Source organism: Cricetulus griseus, chromosome 5, assembly GCF_003668045.3.
Source record: "Cricetulus griseus strain 17A/GY chromosome 5, alternate assembly CriGri-PICRH-1.0, whole genome shotgun sequence".
Lineage (NCBI taxonomy): Eukaryota > Metazoa > Chordata > Mammalia > Rodentia > Cricetidae > Cricetulus > Cricetulus griseus.
In genome coordinates this window covers 100,675,906-100,693,189 of record NC_048598.1, presented here as the reverse complement: position 1 = coordinate 100,693,189, position 17,284 = coordinate 100,675,906, and the positions used below count along the sequence as shown (strand labels likewise).

Here is a 17,284-nt window from a genome sequence, read left to right as displayed (position 1 = left end):
CTGCCCATTGTCACCCACAAGCTCTCCAGCCCCCGTGGCGCTGGCTGCAGACATCAACTACTTCCTCAGTGAACCAATATGGGCTCTGGGTTGGAATTCAGCCTTTGTCCGTGGCTTCTCCGTGTCTCAATTTCCCCTTTCAGTATTTATGTCAACTTCGGAGTGCCTTGGCAATGCTGTCCGAGCCCAGACGGATGGTCCTAGGTGCAGCAGGACCTCTGTGGAGTAGGAGTGGGCACCGCCCCACCGTTACTCAAAAGAGCACGCCCGCCTCCGTGTGGCCGAGCGTGGAACCACCTGCCTTCAGCCTCCCGGCTGTGTGTGTGCAGCAGGCGCTCAATAAAGACGCACAGGGAGGCCGGGCGGTGGTGGCACTCGGGAGGCAGAGGCAGGCTAGCCTGATCTACAGCGTGAGTTCCAGGACAAGTAGGCTCTCCGGCTGTAGAGAAACCCTGCTTGGAAAAAACAGTAAAAAGACGCACACAGGGCTCAGATGCATGCATTTATTGTGAGACACGTGTCTTCGGGGTCCCCTCAGATAGTCCAGTTACCATGCATGACATTTTCGATCCAGTCTTTGTAGGTCGACAAGCGGGTGAAAACGCCCGGCTTCTTGCGGTTTCCGCAGACTCGCGAGCCCCACGCGACCACACCCTCGACCTTGTTCCCGCACACCAGGGGGCCGCCAGAGTCGCCCTGTGCGGCGGGGCCACGAGTTACATACTCACCCAATAGCCAAGCCACTCTGACTTTTAAGCAGCTCCGGGGACTCCTGAACGCAGCTCTTCCTGCAAGCCACGCCCCTTCCCGAGCCACGCCCATCGCCGACCTCCGCAGACCCTTGGGCTCCACCCCCACGCCACAGGACCCGGGCCGTGCCACTCACCCTGCAGCTGTCCCTGCGGTTGCTCTCTGTACAAATCATGTTCTGGGTGACGACCCCGTCGTGATGCACGCGCAGATTGCAGGTGTTCCGGTCCATGATTGGCACCGTTAGCTTCTGCAGGACGTCGGGCCGGCGCCCCGCGTGGCTGACCACGCCCCAACCGGCTACGTCGCAGAGCGTTCCAGGGGCCACGTCCCGGTCCTCGCTTTGCAAGGGCAGGGGGCTCACGTAGGGTCCCAGAGACACATTCTGGGACAGCTAAGGGTGGGAGGAGGACAATATCGTGGTGGGGGCGGGGCGGGGCTGGGGAATGGACTGAGGTGGCGGTGCAGAAGGAAGGGTCGAGGCTAGACTCTGAGTGGAGCCCAGGGCGTAGGAAGGACCCAGCTTCCTCACCTTCAAGAGGAGAAGGTCGTCCTCGATGCGGTCAGGCCGGCTGCTCGGGTGACGCACTGCTCTTTGCACGTCGTACAGCCGCTTGGAGGGTTCCGACTTCGACAGGGAGTGGGCACCCAAGAGCACTTGCACAATCTCATCCCCGGTCCTGGGGCCAGGAAGAGGGCCCACCTCAGATCCACGTCCCCCTTCCCGAGGCCCCACTCCCTCCCCTCAGCCCCCATCCTCGCTACTCACACTCCGTCCATGCAGTGCGCGGCGCTCAGCACCCACTGCTCATCCACCAGGGTGCCACCGCACACGTGTGTGCCGTTCACTTGCACCGAAGCCATGCTGGGCCAAGTGTGGGCCTTAGCCTCCTGGCCACCCAGGATCCGGCCTCGGGGCTGCGCTGCTGAGGAGGAGGGCGCGCTGTCAGGGTTAGGGTGGTCTGGGAGAGCTCGGACACACCGACACACACACAACCTCTCGACCAGAACCCCATCACCGTAAAATACACTTCCGAGGGGCTGCAAACTCAGAAGCCAGGTGGGTGGTGCAACTTGCAGGGAATCCTTTCCCTTCTTCCACTCTATGGGTCCAGGGGATCAAACTTTCACTGGCCCCAAGGTGAATTCTAGTTCTTTAAGTCTATAAAGTCTACAGGTTTCAGATTCAGATTCTTGCTGTTGATAAAAGCTCAGAGACCAGGAGGCTCAGATTGCAGATTCTCAGTTTAGAGCGTGTTTGGCTGTAGGGGGCCCCTGGTGTGCCGGCCAGCGGCTGTGTCCAGCTGTCCCTCCCTGGTCCACTCACCACCTACAGCGGCTCCCAGGACCACTAGAGCCACGAGCCACACAGAGCTGTGCATTTTTGACGCCAATGAGTGCAGACGCTGACCCAGGCGGCTCCTAGGGGGCTATTTTATGGGGCAGGTGCCTCCCGCCCTCCGCCTGCCTCGTGGGCAGAGACCCAACTAGGGAACTGGGAATCTGCGCTTTCAGATTTGAGTGTTTCGGCCCTTGTGGGATGGATTAGATAAACCCGCTGGGTGCATGGAGGGGGGTGGGGGTGGTGGTGGGGTGGTGGTGGAATACCTCCTCTCTCTCCTGCCTGAGACTCCGGCCAGTGCCCACCCTGAAGGTGGCACCTCTTGGGAGGGGTAGGAGGTTGAAGCACCCAGCACCCTGGCCCAGTAAGTGTCCTTCCAGCATGGTGTCTGTCGCAATTACCACAGCAGGAGGCCAGTTGGCAATCATCTCCCCATCTTTTTACCCTCCCACACTTCCTCCTCCAACTTGGAGAGAAGGCTGTTTGCCTGTAGGCACTTGAACCCTGTGGCTGTCAGGGTCTGACACCTCAGCAGAGTGTAGCCTAAGGAAATGTAAAAGAATGTCCTGTGAATTTTGCCTTCAGGTATGGCTTGATCCAGGCTCAGTTTCCCCCCCTCACCAGGCTGTTCCCAATTGTGGTTCAGGGACCCTCACTGTAAAATCTGATCCTCATGTTAAACAACATAATGTTTGGCTGAGCCTAGGTCACAAGCCCCATAAGCTAATCCATGGGATGGGATAAGGAGAGTGGGGAGCAGCATGGGAGCACAGCACAACCATCCCTGTTGGAGCATTTGGGAGTTCTTGATTTGGGGGGTGAGCTAATGTTGCAGATGGGAAGTCAAAACCCCTTATTAAAATCAGAAGCCATCTGACAAACGGGGAACCTGCATAAGACCGAAGTAGACTCCCTTAATATAGATGACAGTGGTGTGACTGGGCCAATATATGAGGCCACTGGCAGTGGGTCCAAGATCTAACTCTAATGCACAAGCTGACTTAGTGGAACCCATTCTATATGGAGAGACACCTTGCTCGGCCTAGACACAGGGGTGTAGGGGTGGAGAGGTGCCTTGGTCCTGCCTCAATGAGATGATGGGACAGACTTAGTTGACTTCCTAGGGGAGGCCTTCCCCTCTCTGAGGAACAGGTGGGAGGTGGGGTGGGGAGGAAGTGGGGGGATCCAGAGGAGGAGGGAGGGGGAACTAGGATTGAAATGTAAAAAATAAATTAATTTTTAAGATACAAAAATAAATAAATAAAATAAAATCAGAAGCCACCTGGGTGATTGGGCCTTTCAACCCCAGCACTTGGAAGGCAGAAACAGGAGGATCTCTGTGAGTTTGAGGCCAGCTTGGGCTACAGAGTCTCAGAAACAAAACATAACAAGACAAAACAAAATCAGAAGCCTTTTAGGACAAAATCCAAATTGTGCAAAAAGGAACCCCGAGAAATTGAAAAAAAAAATGGCAACCACCCAGGGTCAGGCAGTCATAGGACACTTCAGCAAACAACCCTGAAGAACTTCCACAGACTTGGAACTCTGTCCCGGCAGGGGTGGGGTGTGGCTGGAGGAGGGTGGGTGGGTAGAGGAGGCCATTTAGGGGCCCCTGGGACAAAGCTATGGCATCTACTGCTCCAATCTAATGGGAAAGTGAACCATTTCTAATTTTTATTTTTTATTTAAAGATTTATTTATTGGTTCTTCGAGACAGGGTTTCTCTGTGTAGCTTTGGAGCCTATCCTGGCACTCGCTCTGGAGACCAGGCTGGCCTCGAACTCACAGAGATCTGCCTGCCTCTGCCTCCCAAGTGCTGGGCTAAAGGCGAGCGCCACCAATGCCCAGCAAGATTTATTTATTTATTATGTATACAGTGTTCTGTCTGCATGTAACCCTACATGCCAGAAGAGGGCACCAGATCTCTTTACAGAGCAACTATGTGGTTGCTGGGAATTGAACTCAGGTCCTCTGGAAGAACAACCAGTGCTCTTAACTTCTGAGCCATCTCTCCAGCCCCTCTAATTTTTATTATCTGTGTCTTATTTATTTCATTGTATTGTATTTTCATTGTATTTATTTCATTGTATTTGCCATGTGGTGGCTTGCTGATGGAGTCCATTTTCTCCTTCCACCAGGTAATTCCAGAGATTGAACTCAGTCTCTCAGGCTTCGTGGCCAGCACCTTCACCCACCGCACCACCTTACCAGTCCTAGCTTATTTATTTGGTAGATTTACTTTTATTATTCTTAGTTCTGTGTATGGGGGTGTGTATTGCATGCCTGGTGTCCAGAGTCCAGAGGACAAGCCCCCTGCAACAGGAGCTATAGGTAATTGTGAGCCACACTCGGGAACCGAGGTCTCCTTTGGGAGCAGCAGATGCTCTTAACTGCTGAACTGTCTCTCCAGCCCCTCTGTGTTTTCTGAGACAGGGCCTCACTCGTTGCCTGGGCTGTCCTTAAATTCATGACAATCTTCCCGCCTCAGCCTCCTAGTTCTGAGACCTAACTGAACATGGGTTTTAGGGGACAGAAGCCCAAAAGGGCCATCTCACTGATCTCTTTTTGTACAACGTGGGGAACGTGTCTCCTGCTGTGACTTTGCCCTAGCTTGGTAGCCAAGTCCCCAGGAGGTGCCCCTCACATTAGATAGTGGCTTTGCTCTACATTCTGTGGCACTGACAACAGACACCAGACCCAGCAAACAAAGCAAATGCTGCTTTTATTGAGAGCTGTCCCTTGAGGTTGACGGCACTGGGAGGACAGGCAGGTCCTAGTCATTGCTGCTCTCAGGGTCTCTGGGGTGGATATGGGGATGGTTGTCATGGCTTCGGATAATGGAATTGATCCAGTCTGCAAACTCAGCCACAGGCGCGAAGGCATCTGGGAAAAATCCAGACCCACAGCCTCCGCGGATGAAGGAGTCGATGCCTTGGACAAGCCCGTTACAGACCAAGGGTCCTCCAGAATCCCCCTGAGGAGGTGTCAAGGTCAGAGACTGGCCCTCTCGGCACCCCCTTACTCATGCTCCAGCACTGGGAAGTCATCCCTTGGGTCTGACCACAATCCCTTCTACTGCAAAAGGGAACTTACAAAGCAGATGCCTGCTCTCCGTTGTGGCACCAGCGTGCATACATTCAGACGGTTGCGGCAGAAATTTGTCACCACGGTCACATTGAGCTCTTGGAGCACATTGGGTGCCGGTCGGTTCGTGCCCAGCCTGCCCCAGCCCATGGCCAGGCATTGAGTTCCATTAACCACGCCACGGCCCTGGGCAGGCAGCTGGGCCACCTGCACGTTGGTGTTAATGGTGGCTGAGCCATTGAGCTGAGGTGAGGGACAGTGAGTAAGGGAGAGACTTAGAACACGAAGAAGTCGCAGGGCACTTTAGACAATGGCTTAGTACCCTGCCACCAAGTGGTGGGGATGGTTAGGAACTGGAGGAAGAAATGAATATTTCCCCCAGCCGCGTGTTGCTGGTGCACACCTTTAATCCCAGCACTCGGGAGGCAGAGGCATTCAGATCTCTGTGAGTTCGAGGCCAGCCTGGTCTCCAGAGTGAGTTCCAGGACAGCCTCCAAAGCTACACAGAGAAACCCTATCCCTAAAAACCAAAAAAAGAATATTTCCCCCAGGTACCCCAGAGTCACAGAGTCAGTGAGCAGAGAAGCGCAAATAACAGGAATTTGTTGAACACTGCCCTGAACTTTCCATATATTAGATCTTATGAGCCATCACCATCAGGCCTACAGGACAGCTATTCCCACTGTGCTCAGTGGGAAACAGGCTCAGAGGCAATAACTGAAGTTGCCCCACTGTGTCTGTGCCCCATTCCCCACTCCCAGAGCCTTCCGCACTGCACCTTTCTCAAGCCTGAACTCCAAGACCTTTGCACCTGAGTCTCAGGCTCCCGGACTCCCAAGCCTACCTGGATGATCACAATGTCGTTCACCAGACGAGTGGGGTCAAAGCCATTCTCGAAGATCCGCTGCACAGAGAAGATCTGTCTAGTGGGCTCCTTTCGCCGCAGGTTGTGAGCTCCCAGCACTGCCTGCACTGACCGGATGTTTCTGTGGACAGCGGAGAGGGGAGGAGTATGAGTGGGAGCCCCCACCTGACCTCTCTGGTCTGGCCCATGTGGACACTGAGGATTGAGAGGGACGAAGAGGGGACTCACAGGCCATTCACACAGTGGGCTGCTGACATGAGGAAGTTCCTGGCGATGAGCGTGGCACCACAGAAGTGACCTCCACGCCGCTGCAGGGACACCATGAAGGGCCAAGCATGTGCCTGGGCTGGCCGGCCACCCACAATCTCTGAGGCCAGCACCGGGCCTAGGGACACACGGGGAGGAAGAATGAGCCCCAGCCACCAAGTTGTTTGAACCCCCAATGAGAACTCACAATGTTGATGAGGGAAACTGAGGCAGAGAGGAACAAGAACCTGCCCAAGGTACTCCTGTACTGAAGATCCAAGCACCTCCCTTCTTTCCTTACAGTGTTCTGGGCACTGCAAAATTCCATGTCTTTTTCTAAAGCCCTGGGAGAATTAGGAAAGACAATGGAGATGACAAAGGTCAGTGTGGCCATCCTCACTCACCACCCAGGAGCAAGGCCAGCAGCATGGAAGCAGGAAGCCGGCTGGATGATGGGCTGGGGGTCATGGTGGGGCTATGCTCTGGTGGCTCTCCACAGCCCTACCTAACAGCCATACTTATAGCTGCAGCCAGAGGCCGTTGTATTGCCCCATGCCGGTCACAGCCCCACTTCCTCCCTGAGGACAGGACAATGTGGGTGGCATGGAGAGGCGTGCCCCCCCCAGGGTCTCCACTCAACTTCATACACGCTGCTGAATATCAGTGACAACTGAGCAAGCCATCTTTTTTCTCTCTCTTTTTTTTTTTTTTTTTAAAAAACAGGACCTCAGGGCTGGGCAAAGGTGGCTCACACCTTTAATCCCAGCACTCAGGAGGTAGAGGAAGGCAGATCTCTGTGAGTTCAAGACCAGCCTGGTCCACAGAGATCCACGACATCCAAGGTGACACAGAGAATCCCTGTCTCTAAAAAACCAAAAATAAAATAAAATAGGATCTCAAATAGTCCAGGCTGGCCTCAAACTCTTAATTCCCCTGCCTCCACCTCCTGAGTGCTGGGATAACAGATGTGCATCTCCAGGCCCAGTTTGGTGCCCTGAGGCCCAGCCAATCCCTCAGCCTCAGCTTATTTACCTAAGCATGGTAATAACAGCAATACATAATGCATTGCGTTGTCAAAGGCTCGGTGTCAGCATGACTTTTTCTTGGGGTGACAGAGAATGGATAGCTGGATTCTTAATTAAGTCAGAAAACTTGAGGGACATGGAGGCTCTACACACCCAGTGACAGGTGAATGTGTGTATGTTTGAGACAAAGTCTCACTCTGTAGACCAGGCTGGCTGGAACTCACAGAGATCCACCTGCCTCTGCATCCTCAGCACTGGGACTAAAGGTATGGGCCACCATGCCCAGCACAACAGGTCATTTAAACTTGGGGTGCACACTGTAGCACCTTAGCCCCTAATTTGATGATTGCTCCTCACAATGGGGAACACAGTCCCACCTGACCCCATTAATGCCTGGGCACCCATGAGAAGGAGTTGCTGCCCTTGACAGTGGCCAGAGTGTGGGTTCCAATTTGGAACCACACAGGGGGAATGCTCTCCTCCAACAATGGAGACAGGACCCAGGGCCCAGCCCCCCTACTCTGTGGCCAGCTCCCCTCCCATCTCTTCCAGGAGCTGCAGCCAAAGCTGTTGCAAAACCAACGTCCCAACTCCAGGACAGGGCATGGGGGGATGGAACCCAACGGACATGGGCAGGTGGCCAAGATGCTAAGGCCCAACACCAGCCAGGCTGGAGACCTCTGTCCATAGGATCCTAGAGGGACAGCTGCCCTCTCCCTCCCTCAAGCTGGTCACTGCTTGCAAGGCTCATTCAGATACATACGAACTGGACTGCCTTCCTTCCACACAGTAAGTACCTACTGTATGTATACACCATCCCTTGTCATATGGCAAGGGGTTCGGGGCAAACAATCTCAGATTAGAAGACCAGGCCTCACCACAGCTGTACTTATTGAGCACCATCTGTATACGATGCTCATCCATGCTGCGAGAGTTAACCTTGCCTTTGGGTTCATATTCCCAGTCCTCTGCTATGGAACTTCAGGCCCAGAAGGAGCCCCTCTGCAGCTCGGGTTCTTCCTTGACCTCATTTAGTGTCCCCAGATCACTAGAGTCTCCACAAGAAACAGTCCCCACACAGTGATGAGACATTGGGAACCCCTCCGCAGGGGTTGAGGGGATTGAAAAGAGGCTGGGGCTGGGGTTCAGTGGGCCGCATGCTCTGCTGGAGCGCACCAAGCCTTGGACTGGTGGTGCACACCTATCATCCCAGCACTCGGGAGGTGGAGGCAAGAAGAACAGGAGCTCGAGTTCATCTTCAGCCACATAGGGAGTTAGAGGCTAGCCTGGGCTACATGAGACTGTCTCCCAAAGCGAAAGCAGCGCTAGAGGAGTAAGCCCGTGGACACGGCACAGCGCCCCCAGGTGGCAGCACCAAAAGAAGTCAGAGAGCAGCCGCCTGCCACTTCTGAAGGCACTGTGGCGACACCCCCCTCTCTCGCCCCTCCAGGGCTGGCTTGTAACCCTGTGCTGGCCCCAGCTCATTTCCCTGCCGCAGGGGAAAGCCCGACGCTTCTGTGTTTGCCCCTTGTTCTGGCCTCGCTGAGACCCTCCCCTTGGGTCCAGGTCCCTGCTCCTGGCCTTCCCACTGCCTTCCACCCTGCCTCCTCCACCAGGAAGTCCTCCTATCTGCTTTGACTGGAACACAACCGTCAGGCCCGAGGAGCGCAGTGCCCACCCACGGCAGTGTAAAAAGAGCCACTGGAACTGGGGGAACTCTTCATCAAACCCCACCGGGCACACCTCCTCATCGAGTTCTGGGATGTGTCCCGGATCCAGGTGGGGAAACTGAGGCACAGAGGTGAGAAGCGACAGGGGGTGCTGAATGCCACCCCTGTAGTTCGGGATCAGCCTGGCTTCCCCTGCACCCGCTTCTTTCCCATACACACGTGGTTCCCCGGCCTCGGACACTGAGGCTCTGGCCACATCCCAGGTTCACACGGGGTAAGCAGGCACGAGACGGCTTTTAAACACTTGTCAGGTTTATTGAGGCCGCGTGGGATGGGGACAGAGCTGGCTCCACTCCAGGGGTGCGTGGGCGGTGCAGCAGGAGAAAAGCCCGGGAAGGACCTCCCACTGCACATGCTCCCGCCGGAGCTTGCAGGGAGTGCCGGGGTCTGGCAGCTCAGGGCGCAGCGCCCCGCAGCACCGTGTGAATCCAGTCCACATACGTGGACACCCGGGCGAAGAAATCGGGGAACTGCAGGGAGGCGCATTCTCGGATCACGAAAGAGTCGACTCCATGGAGAATGCCGTCGCAGATCAAGGGGCCACCCGAGTCTCCCTGCGGAGGAGAGAGATCAGTCCCAAGCCGACAGAACCCAGTCGGGGTGAGGCGACCTGGAGGACCCCGGGGGCGACCAGCAGGCATTCTGTAGCTTCCTGTTGGGTTCCACCGCGGGGGCCCAGGGCCGGTCCCCACGCGGCCGCTAGCGAGGGGTAGAGACCGGGGTCAGAGTGAGACAGGCAGGCGGTGGGGCACGTTCAGACCCCGCCTTTCTTCTTCATACCCACCTACGCTCCAGACCCCGGCTCTCCCACGCGGGAGCAATGCCTCCCCTTAGCCCAGGCGGAACATCCGCATCCCCAGGACCCACCGTCCTCCGGGATCTGCCCATCCCCGTCCAGATAGCCCCGCGCCCCCCGCCAGAGGCACCCCTGCGCCACGGACAACGACCCCACCCAAGGCCCCGCCCTCATAGACACCGCCTCTCCCACAGGCCCCGCCCCGCCATAGACCCCACCACAGGCCACGCCCATCACAGACCACGCCTCCCACGACCCAGCCCGCACTCACGAAGCAAACGCCTGCTGCCCGCCGTGGCACCAGCGTGCACACGTTGTGTTCCCGGCACAGGAAGGTGACCACCGTGACGTTCAGCTCCTGCAGCACGCGTGGCGTGGGCGCGCGGGTGCCCAGGCGGCCCCAGCCCATGGCCAGGCACTGGGTGCCCTGGGACAGCGATTGGCCCTGCTGGGGCAGAGAGGCCACGGCCACCTTCTCGCCCAGGGAGGCTGGCCGGTTCAGCTGCAGAGAAGAAGTGTGAGAACTCGTCCCCACCCGCCACCCTGGGAACCTAACATCTCCTTCCTTCGGGCCTTTGCACTTAGAGAACTCCTGTCTGAGAACTTAGAAAGCAACAACTGGGGGGGCTGGAGATGGCCCAGTGGTTAAGAGCACTGGCTGCTCTTCCAGAGGCCCTGAGTTCAATTCCCAGCATCCACGTGGTGGCTCACAAACATCTACAGTGGGATCTGGTGCCCTCTTCCGGAATAAAGGAGCACATGCAGATAAAGCACTCATATACATAACATAATAAAATGCTTTAAAAAAAAAAAATTGAATACAGAGCTTCAAAACCTCGTTGGTGAACAGTCCCAGCTCTTCAGGCAAATTTTCCAGAGAGAGCGCTGTTGATTTGTACAGCATGATGTAGAGTGAAGGTATCAGTCGGGGAGGTTAAATGTTGTACAACCCCCATTAACCCCAATCATGACCCAAACCCTAACTCAGCCTGCTTCCCCTCTAACAAAAACCCTGATCATAACCCAACCCTAACATTAGACCTACCCGTGGCCCTAACAGTAACCAAAACTTAGCCTCAACCCTAATCCTAGCCTTGGCCTAACCCCAGCCACCAACTAAGACAGGAAACACAGCCTAGCAGAAGCTGAGAGGCAGACCCCAGCCCCACAAGTCCCAGCATGGCATACAGGAGGTGCTTCCTACAGGGGTCTTCTGCAGGAACGAACCCCCGGAACTCCCAGAGCCCCAACCTACCTGAATAAGCAACACGTCATTGAGGCTCTCCTCAGGGTTGTAGTTGTTCTGGAAGATCTGCGTGATGGTGAATTTCTGCTGCTCAGGCTCCTGGCTTTGCAGGTCGTGCGCACCCAGCACCACCGTCACAAGCTGCCAGGGGCTATGGGGCCAGGGTTGTGGGATTTTGTTTGTCGAAGGGACCCAGGCTCTCCCACATGCTATCGAGTGCCTCACACCTGACCACGCCCCAGTCCCTCACTGGGGGATTCTAGGTGAGAGGAATGTATTGTTTAGGTATAGTCTCCTGGAGAAAAAACTGGGGCGGAGCTGAGGCAGGCAGCCAGGGCTGTGCTGTCAGCTTAGCCCCGCAGAACCTCACTGCCTCCTGGATGCTGTACTCACATGTCCTGCAGGCAGTGGGCAGCAGTCAGCACGAATCTCCGGTGGATCAGAGTGCCACCACAGAAGTGGTTCCCAGGGGACCTGCTCAGCTGCAGGGACGCCATGTAAGGCCGAGAATGGGGCTGAGCCTCGTGCCCACCCACAATCTGGGAGGCCTGAACTGCACCTAGGGGAGAAAGGTATCAGGACCATAGCCTGCAGGTCCCGGCCATGAAAGCCGCAATCTGCACTATGGTCTCAGGGAGACCCGTGCCTGGGGAGGAGTTGGGGGACCTGGCTTGAATCTATGGTTATTATTTTGTGTTTTGAGATAGTGTCTCACTCTGTAGACCAGGCTGTCCTTCAACTCAGAGATCCATCTGCCTCAGCCTCTGCCTAAACCCGGCTTCTGTAATTTTCTGGATTCCTAGAAATCCATCCCCTGCAGCACGGGCCTCTGGGTGGCCCAGTCATAGAGACTTCTAAGAAAACCTGATCAAGGGGCTGCTGCTCAGTGGGCAGAGTGCTTCCACAGCATGCACAAAGCCATGGAATCCCTCTGCAGTACCACAGAAACCTAGCATGGTAATGGAAGCTTGCCATTCTCCGACTGGGGAGGGGAGGCATGAGGATCAGGAGTTCAAAGTCGTCATCAATCAGCTATAAAGTGAGTTTAAGGCCAGTCTGGGCTACATGAGACCCTGTTTGTAAAAAAAAATAAAACAGAAGAAACACTGAGTCAAAATGTATAGGTTTCTCCGTTTTCATTCTTTCCTCCCAAGTCAAGGGGTGCCTTGGTCTCCCCAGCTATGCCAGGAGAGTGCTGGTTGACGGACAGGGCCCCACTCACCACCAAAGACTAGGGCAAGCAGGAGAAAGGGATGGACCCGGCTGAGGGATCGGTGGCTTCCGGCCATGGCCAGGCTCCTGGCCCCCTGCTTGCTGAGCCCCTCTTATAACCCAGCTCAGTGAGAGCCGTTGAACAGTGGCTGAAGGCTGGGCTGGGTGTCCTACTTCCTCCTTCCAGTTTGGGGGCCCAGGAGAGTTTGCAGCGAGGCAGGATGCAGGGGTCTCTCTGGAGGCATGGGAAAGCAGCTGCCACCCACTGCACACTGAGGGTCCAGGAAGAGGCCTTGAGTGACAGCCACCAGTGAGCCCTGTGACCTGACTGATTATGTCCTGCCTGGGTTTTCTCCTTAATGAGGTTGTCTCTCTCTCTCTCTCTCTCTCTCTCTCTCTCTCTCTCTCTCTCTCTCTGTGTGTGTGTGTGTGTGTGTGTGTGTGTGTGTGTCCGTCCATTTTAATCAGGGTCTCATGTATCCCAGGCTGGCCCTGAACTCACCACATAGCTAAGGATGACCTTGAACTCCTGATCCTCCTGCCTCAGCCTCCTGCATGCTGGGATGACAAGTGTGCACTTTCTTTTTTTTTAGGATTTATTTGTTTATTATGTATACAGTGTTCAGCCTGCATTTGTCCCTGTATGCCAGAAGAGGGCACCAGACTACATTACAGATGGTTGTGAGCCGCCATGTGGTTGCTGGGAATAGAACTCAGGACCTCTGGAAGAACAGGCAGTGCTCTTTACCCCTGAGCCATCTCTCCAGCTCCCATCCCCAAGTGTGTGCACTTTCATACTTGAATAATTTCTTTTCTTTCTTTCTTTCTTTTTTTTTTGTTTTTTTTGTTTTTTCGAGACAGGGTTTCTCTGTGTAGCTCTGGAGCCTATCCTGGCACTCGCTCTGGAGACCAGGCTGGCCTCAAACCCGCAGAGATCCACCTGTCTCTGCCTCCCGAGTGCTGGGATTAAAGGCGTGCGCCACCAACGCCCGGCCATCATACTGGAATAATTTCTATTCTTTTCTCTCTTTTTCTTTTTAAAATAAATTTAACTTATTTTCTGATCATTTCTCTCTATACAAAAATTTTATTTATTTTGCACAGGCATATGTGTAGACACACGAACATATAGAGGTCTGAGGCTGACAAGACATTTTCCTCAGTGACTCTCTACGGTAAACACTGAGGCAGGAGCTCTCCCCATGGCTTCAGTAAGCCAACTCACTAGCTTACTAGTTGTTGAGGGGCTGGGGGTGACCTCTGTCTTTGCCTGGCCCTCCTCCCACATGCTTGGGGTGCAAGTTGTATCCACTGTGGGGCTTCTCGCCAGGTATGGGGGGCCAGGGTTCTGGGGACCAGAACTCCAGCTCTCTCTCTCTTGTGTCACAAGCACTTTATCCACTGAGGGTCTCCTAGATCCCTTCCCTTCCTACCACCCCCCTTTATTAAATTCCAGGCTAACCCAGAACTCACATCCATCCTCCTGCCTCCACTTCCTGAGTACTGGGGTCGCAAGGCAAATGTACTCATTTATTATAAAATAGTCTCAACCATTAGCTATATGCTGGGATATAGCAAATGGTGGGCATGGTGGAATGTTTGTCCAGCACGCGTGAGGACCTGGCTTCCACCCCAGAACTAGAAAAATTAATGAATTCTTTCTTACATGCATCTCTCTCTCTCTCTCTCTCTCTCTCTCTCTCTGTGTGTGTGTGTGTGTGTGTGTGTCTGTGTGTGTGTGTGTGTGTGTGTGTGTGTGTGTGTGTGGGGTAAGAGGACATTTCTCAGAAGTCAGTTCTGTCCCTGGTAGTGAACCAGGTTTTTGGGTTTAGTGGCAAGTGTCTTTCCCCACTGAGTCATCTCAACAGCTCATAAATAAAGAAGTGAATTAATTAAATTAAGTTAAAAGAATGAACCACATGAAGACATGAAGAATGTTTTTTATTTTATTTATTTATTTTGTTTTTTGTTTTTCTCCTGGCAGACTGGGAAAAAAAAAAAAAAGGTTGTGTGGTTTTGTTTTGAAATGAAGCTTTGCTGGCAGAGGTCCAAGGGGTTCCGGGACTTGCCTCTCTGTTCTCAGACTTCTTACACAACACAACGGCTGGAATGACTTTGGACCCAGTGCTGGTTCAGAGCAATGGCATCATCTGAAGTTCTCCCTCACCCTAGTCCTGCTTGGTCTCAGGACCCTGAGCCACCAGCATCTTCTGCGCTTCAGGGAGAATTCCTGGTGATGCTCTGTCTCGCGCTGTCTGATATCAGGCTCTGGAGCCACAACTTGTCATGTCCTGATGAGGGCTGAGTGGACCTCTGAGACCTGTCTATTTTTTTTCTCTATTTTGGGACAGGGTCTCATGTAGACCAGGCTGGCCCAGAACTCACAGAGGTATGCATGCCTCTGCATCCTGGGGGCTTATGAACTTTGACCCTCCTGTTTCAGACTCCTGGTTGTTGTGACATCCAGACTAGGCCGTACATCCCCCAGAGTCCACCTTCCCCATCTCCACGTGGAGATCTCACCCTGGAAGACCCAAAGTGCCTCCTCCCTGCTCATCCCTTACAGGCCACAGTGGGTTGCCACAGCTTCCTCCCAGGACCGTCAGTTAGGGGCCTTCTTTCAACACTAGAATTCCTAAGAGGTCACCCAAGCTCCTCCCCTACTGACAGGAAAACTGAGGCCCAGATCTTGTTTAGGTATCTGTGTTCCCCTTTGGGTTTCTCTGCCCTCAGCTTCTGGAGCTGGAGCATCTTCACAACTGAGAGGGGCTCACCTGTGCCGTGTGGCCCAGGTGCTGTGGCCAAGGGCTGCCCCTACTGTACTGGCCCCTATCCATAGACATCAGTGGATGGCGATGCCCTTGAGTCTGCATGGGCCACTTTTACCATCTTCTCTGTCATTGTTGGTTTCTCTTTTGTTTTTGAGACAGGGTTTCTCTGTGTATTCCTAGCTGTACTGGAAGTCACTCTGCAGTCTAGGCTGGCCTCAAACTCAGAGATCCACCTGCCTCTGCCTCCCTAATAATGCAGTCAAAGGTGAGCATTCCTTCATTTGTTTGTTTTTGAGGCAAACTCCAACTCTTCAGGTCAGGCTGACCTAAGACTATGTAGCCAGACTAGCCTGGAACTCACAATACTGCCTTGTCTTCCGGAGTGTGGGCATGACAGGCTTGGACTACCACACCAAATATTTGGGGTTTTGATTTGAGTCAAGGTGTCACTCTGCAGCTCAGGATATATTGAAACTCACAACAACTCTCCTACCTCATTTACCCAAGAGCTGCTCACTACCGTGCCTGGATTCCTTGCTGTGTGTGGCTACCAGGCCTGGGGAGCCTGCCATTCCCACAAGGAAACTGAAAACATGGGTTGAGGTTGAGTCTGAGAAAACAGGAGTCAGTTTGGGAAAAACATTGTGACTAGCAGGAATAAAAACAGGGGATTGGGAGCAGGTGGAGGGCTTCGTGGGAGCAGAGCAGGCTGCACACTGTGTGTGCTCAGTGGATGGACCCGGGAGGGCTTCGTGGAGCAGAGCAGGCTGCACACTGTGTGTGCTCAGTGGATGCCCTCCGGCCGTATCCAGGTGAGCCCTTCCATTTCTTCTCCTTTTCTTATTTTTCCCATGTGTGCCTGTGGGATGCCAGTATGCATGCTCATGTGTCCTACGAGCTGTGCACTTTGGTTTTGTTTTTTGAAGGAGGGTCTCACTATGTAGCCCTGGCTGGCCTGGAACTCATGGAATCTCTCTGCCTCTGTCTCACAAGGGACTGAGATTGCAGATGTACACAGCCACCCCCAGTTTTACCTTATGCTTTGAGGCAGAGTCTCTCCTCGGCTTCTACTTGCCTACTAGGTGAGGATCAGGGTTCGTCCACTCCTCCTCTACCCAGGGCTGGGGTTAAATATGACACTACGGCTGGCTTTTTATATGGGTGCTGGGGATTCAAACTCGGGTCCTTATGTTTGTAGCACAAGCCCTTTACAGACTGAGCCATCTCCCCGGCCTCTTTTTTTTTTTTTTTTTTTTACTTTAAGTAATAATTAAAGTGTACCCCAGGGGTCCAAGTGTCTGTTAAGGGCCTGGTGTACAGTAAGCATTCAGTAAACAGCTTACTGCTATACCGATAGAACGATTTCCTAACTTCTCTGGGCCTCGATTTGCCCCATCTGGGATGGGGTGGGGTCAACCAGCGGGTGCCTCACAGGGCTGCCTCTGTAGAGCGGAACCGGGTGCAAACCGCCAGCGCTGTGAAAGTGGTCATTACAATCATTTATCCTCAAGCAGTACGGGGCCAGTCGGGAGGGTGAGGCGGCCTCGAGGTTGGACAGAGGAGAGGAGGGGCAGGGGCGAGGGCAGCCCTCCACCCTGGTGTCTTTGTCTCTTTTCGCTCAGGCGCCCAGGGACCTCACCATGGAAACCGACTCCAGCGAGCCGCGGGCTCGGAAGACGTGGGGGCCGCGGGGCTTCGCCTTCCCCACGCTCCGCCGAGCGCCCCTGGGTCCCCGAGACTGATCGTGTGCGTGCAGGGAGCGCAGAGAGCGCGCGCAAGGGGGGCGCGCGGGCAGGGGCCCGGACTGCGATCCCCAGCGACCCCGCGACCCCGAGACCCGCAGAGCCGGAGGCGGGGGTGCCGAGCCGGGGGCGGGGCCGGGGCGGGGCCCGAGCGGGCTGCAGAGCGCGCAGACAAAGAGCCCGCGCGCCGCGCCCGGGCCTCGCGTCCCTCCCACGCGGGGGCCCTGGCTTTGTGTCCGCGCTCTGCAGCGGGCTCCGCCCTCCATGCCCGCACCAGGTGAGCGAGCCGCGAGCACGCGCGGGGGCCCCAGCAGACCCCTTCCCCACGTACCCCCCCTTCCGCTCCAGCCTCAGTTTCCCCGGGTCACCTTGTCCAGCCCTTGCCTCCCCGCCTGGTGCGTCCATCTGCGCACCTTCTGGGCTCCAGCGCTCCTTTTGTCCCCCTGAAACCTCGGCCTGCAGCGCCCGCGTCACC

General features: G+C 54.9%; 3 protein-coding genes across 3 annotated transcripts; all 3 read right to left on the bottom strand.

Annotated features, from left to right (window-relative positions):
* Positions 1-500: 500 nt before the first annotated feature.
* Positions 501-2,132, bottom strand: Cfd (complement factor D). The gene is made up of 5 exons (XM_027419442.2): positions 2,078-2,132; positions 1,520-1,676; positions 1,283-1,430; positions 887-1,144; positions 501-696 (listed from the first exon to the last, which is right to left on the bottom strand). The coding sequence occupies exons 1-5, from the start codon at positions 2,130-2,132 to the stop codon at positions 535-537; spliced, it is 780 nt and encodes a 259-aa protein (XP_027275243.1). The 3' UTR covers positions 501-534.
* Positions 2,133-4,817: 2,685 nt separating this feature from the next.
* Positions 4,818-6,755, bottom strand: Elane (elastase, neutrophil expressed). Its single transcript, XM_027419569.2, has 5 exons — positions 6,692-6,755; positions 6,270-6,426; positions 6,021-6,162; positions 5,186-5,419; positions 4,818-5,066 (listed from the first exon to the last, which is right to left on the bottom strand). The coding sequence occupies exons 1-5, from the start codon at positions 6,753-6,755 to the stop codon at positions 4,866-4,868; spliced, it is 798 nt and encodes a 265-aa protein (XP_027275370.1). The 3' UTR covers positions 4,818-4,865.
* Positions 6,756-9,294: 2,539 nt separating this feature from the next.
* LOC100752428 (myeloblastin) lies at positions 9,295-12,373 on the bottom strand. Its single transcript, XM_027419570.2, has 5 exons — positions 12,307-12,373; positions 11,478-11,643; positions 11,094-11,235; positions 10,110-10,340; positions 9,295-9,596 (listed from the first exon to the last, which is right to left on the bottom strand). The coding sequence occupies exons 1-5, from the start codon at positions 12,371-12,373 to the stop codon at positions 9,438-9,440; spliced, it is 765 nt and encodes a 254-aa protein (XP_027275371.1). The 3' UTR covers positions 9,295-9,437.
* Positions 12,374-17,284: the final 4,911 nt, after the last annotated feature.

Bases quoted from the DNA above. Each gene is read 5' to 3' on its own strand.
- Cfd (XM_027419442.2), bottom strand. From the start codon at position 2,132: ATGCACAGCTCTGTGTGGCTCGTGGCTCTAGTGGTCCTGGGAGCCGCT. The intron at 1,145-1,282 runs GTGAGGAAGCTG...TCCCACCCTTAG, and splicing joins ACGACCTTCTCCTCTTGAAG to CTGTCCCAGAATGTGTCTCT. The intron at 697-886 runs GTGAGTGGCACG...CCCGCCGCACAG, and splicing joins ACCGCAGGGACAGCTGCAGG to GGCGACTCTGGCGGCCCCCT.
- Elane (XM_027419569.2), bottom strand. From the start codon at position 6,755: ATGACCCCCAGCCCATCATCCAGCCGGCTTCCTGCTTCCATGCTGCTG. The intron at 6,163-6,269 runs GTGAGTCCCCTC...CGCTGTCCACAG, and splicing joins GCCCACTGTGTGAATGGCCT to AAACATCCGGTCAGTGCAGG. The intron at 5,420-6,020 runs GTAGGCTTGGGA...CCCTCACCTCAG, and splicing joins ACGACATTGTGATCATCCAG to CTCAATGGCTCAGCCACCAT.
- LOC100752428 (XM_027419570.2), bottom strand. From the start codon at position 12,373: ATGGCCGGAAGCCACCGATCCCTCAGCCGGGTCCATCCCTTTCTCCTG. The intron at 11,644-12,306 runs GTGAGTGGGGCC...TTTCTCCCCTAG, and splicing joins GCTTGCCCTAGTCTTTGGTG to GTGCAGTTCAGGCCTCCCAG. The intron at 9,597-10,109 runs GTGAGTGCGGGC...TCTCCTCCGCAG, and splicing joins GGGCAGCAGGCGTTTGCTTC to GGAGACTCGGGTGGCCCCTT.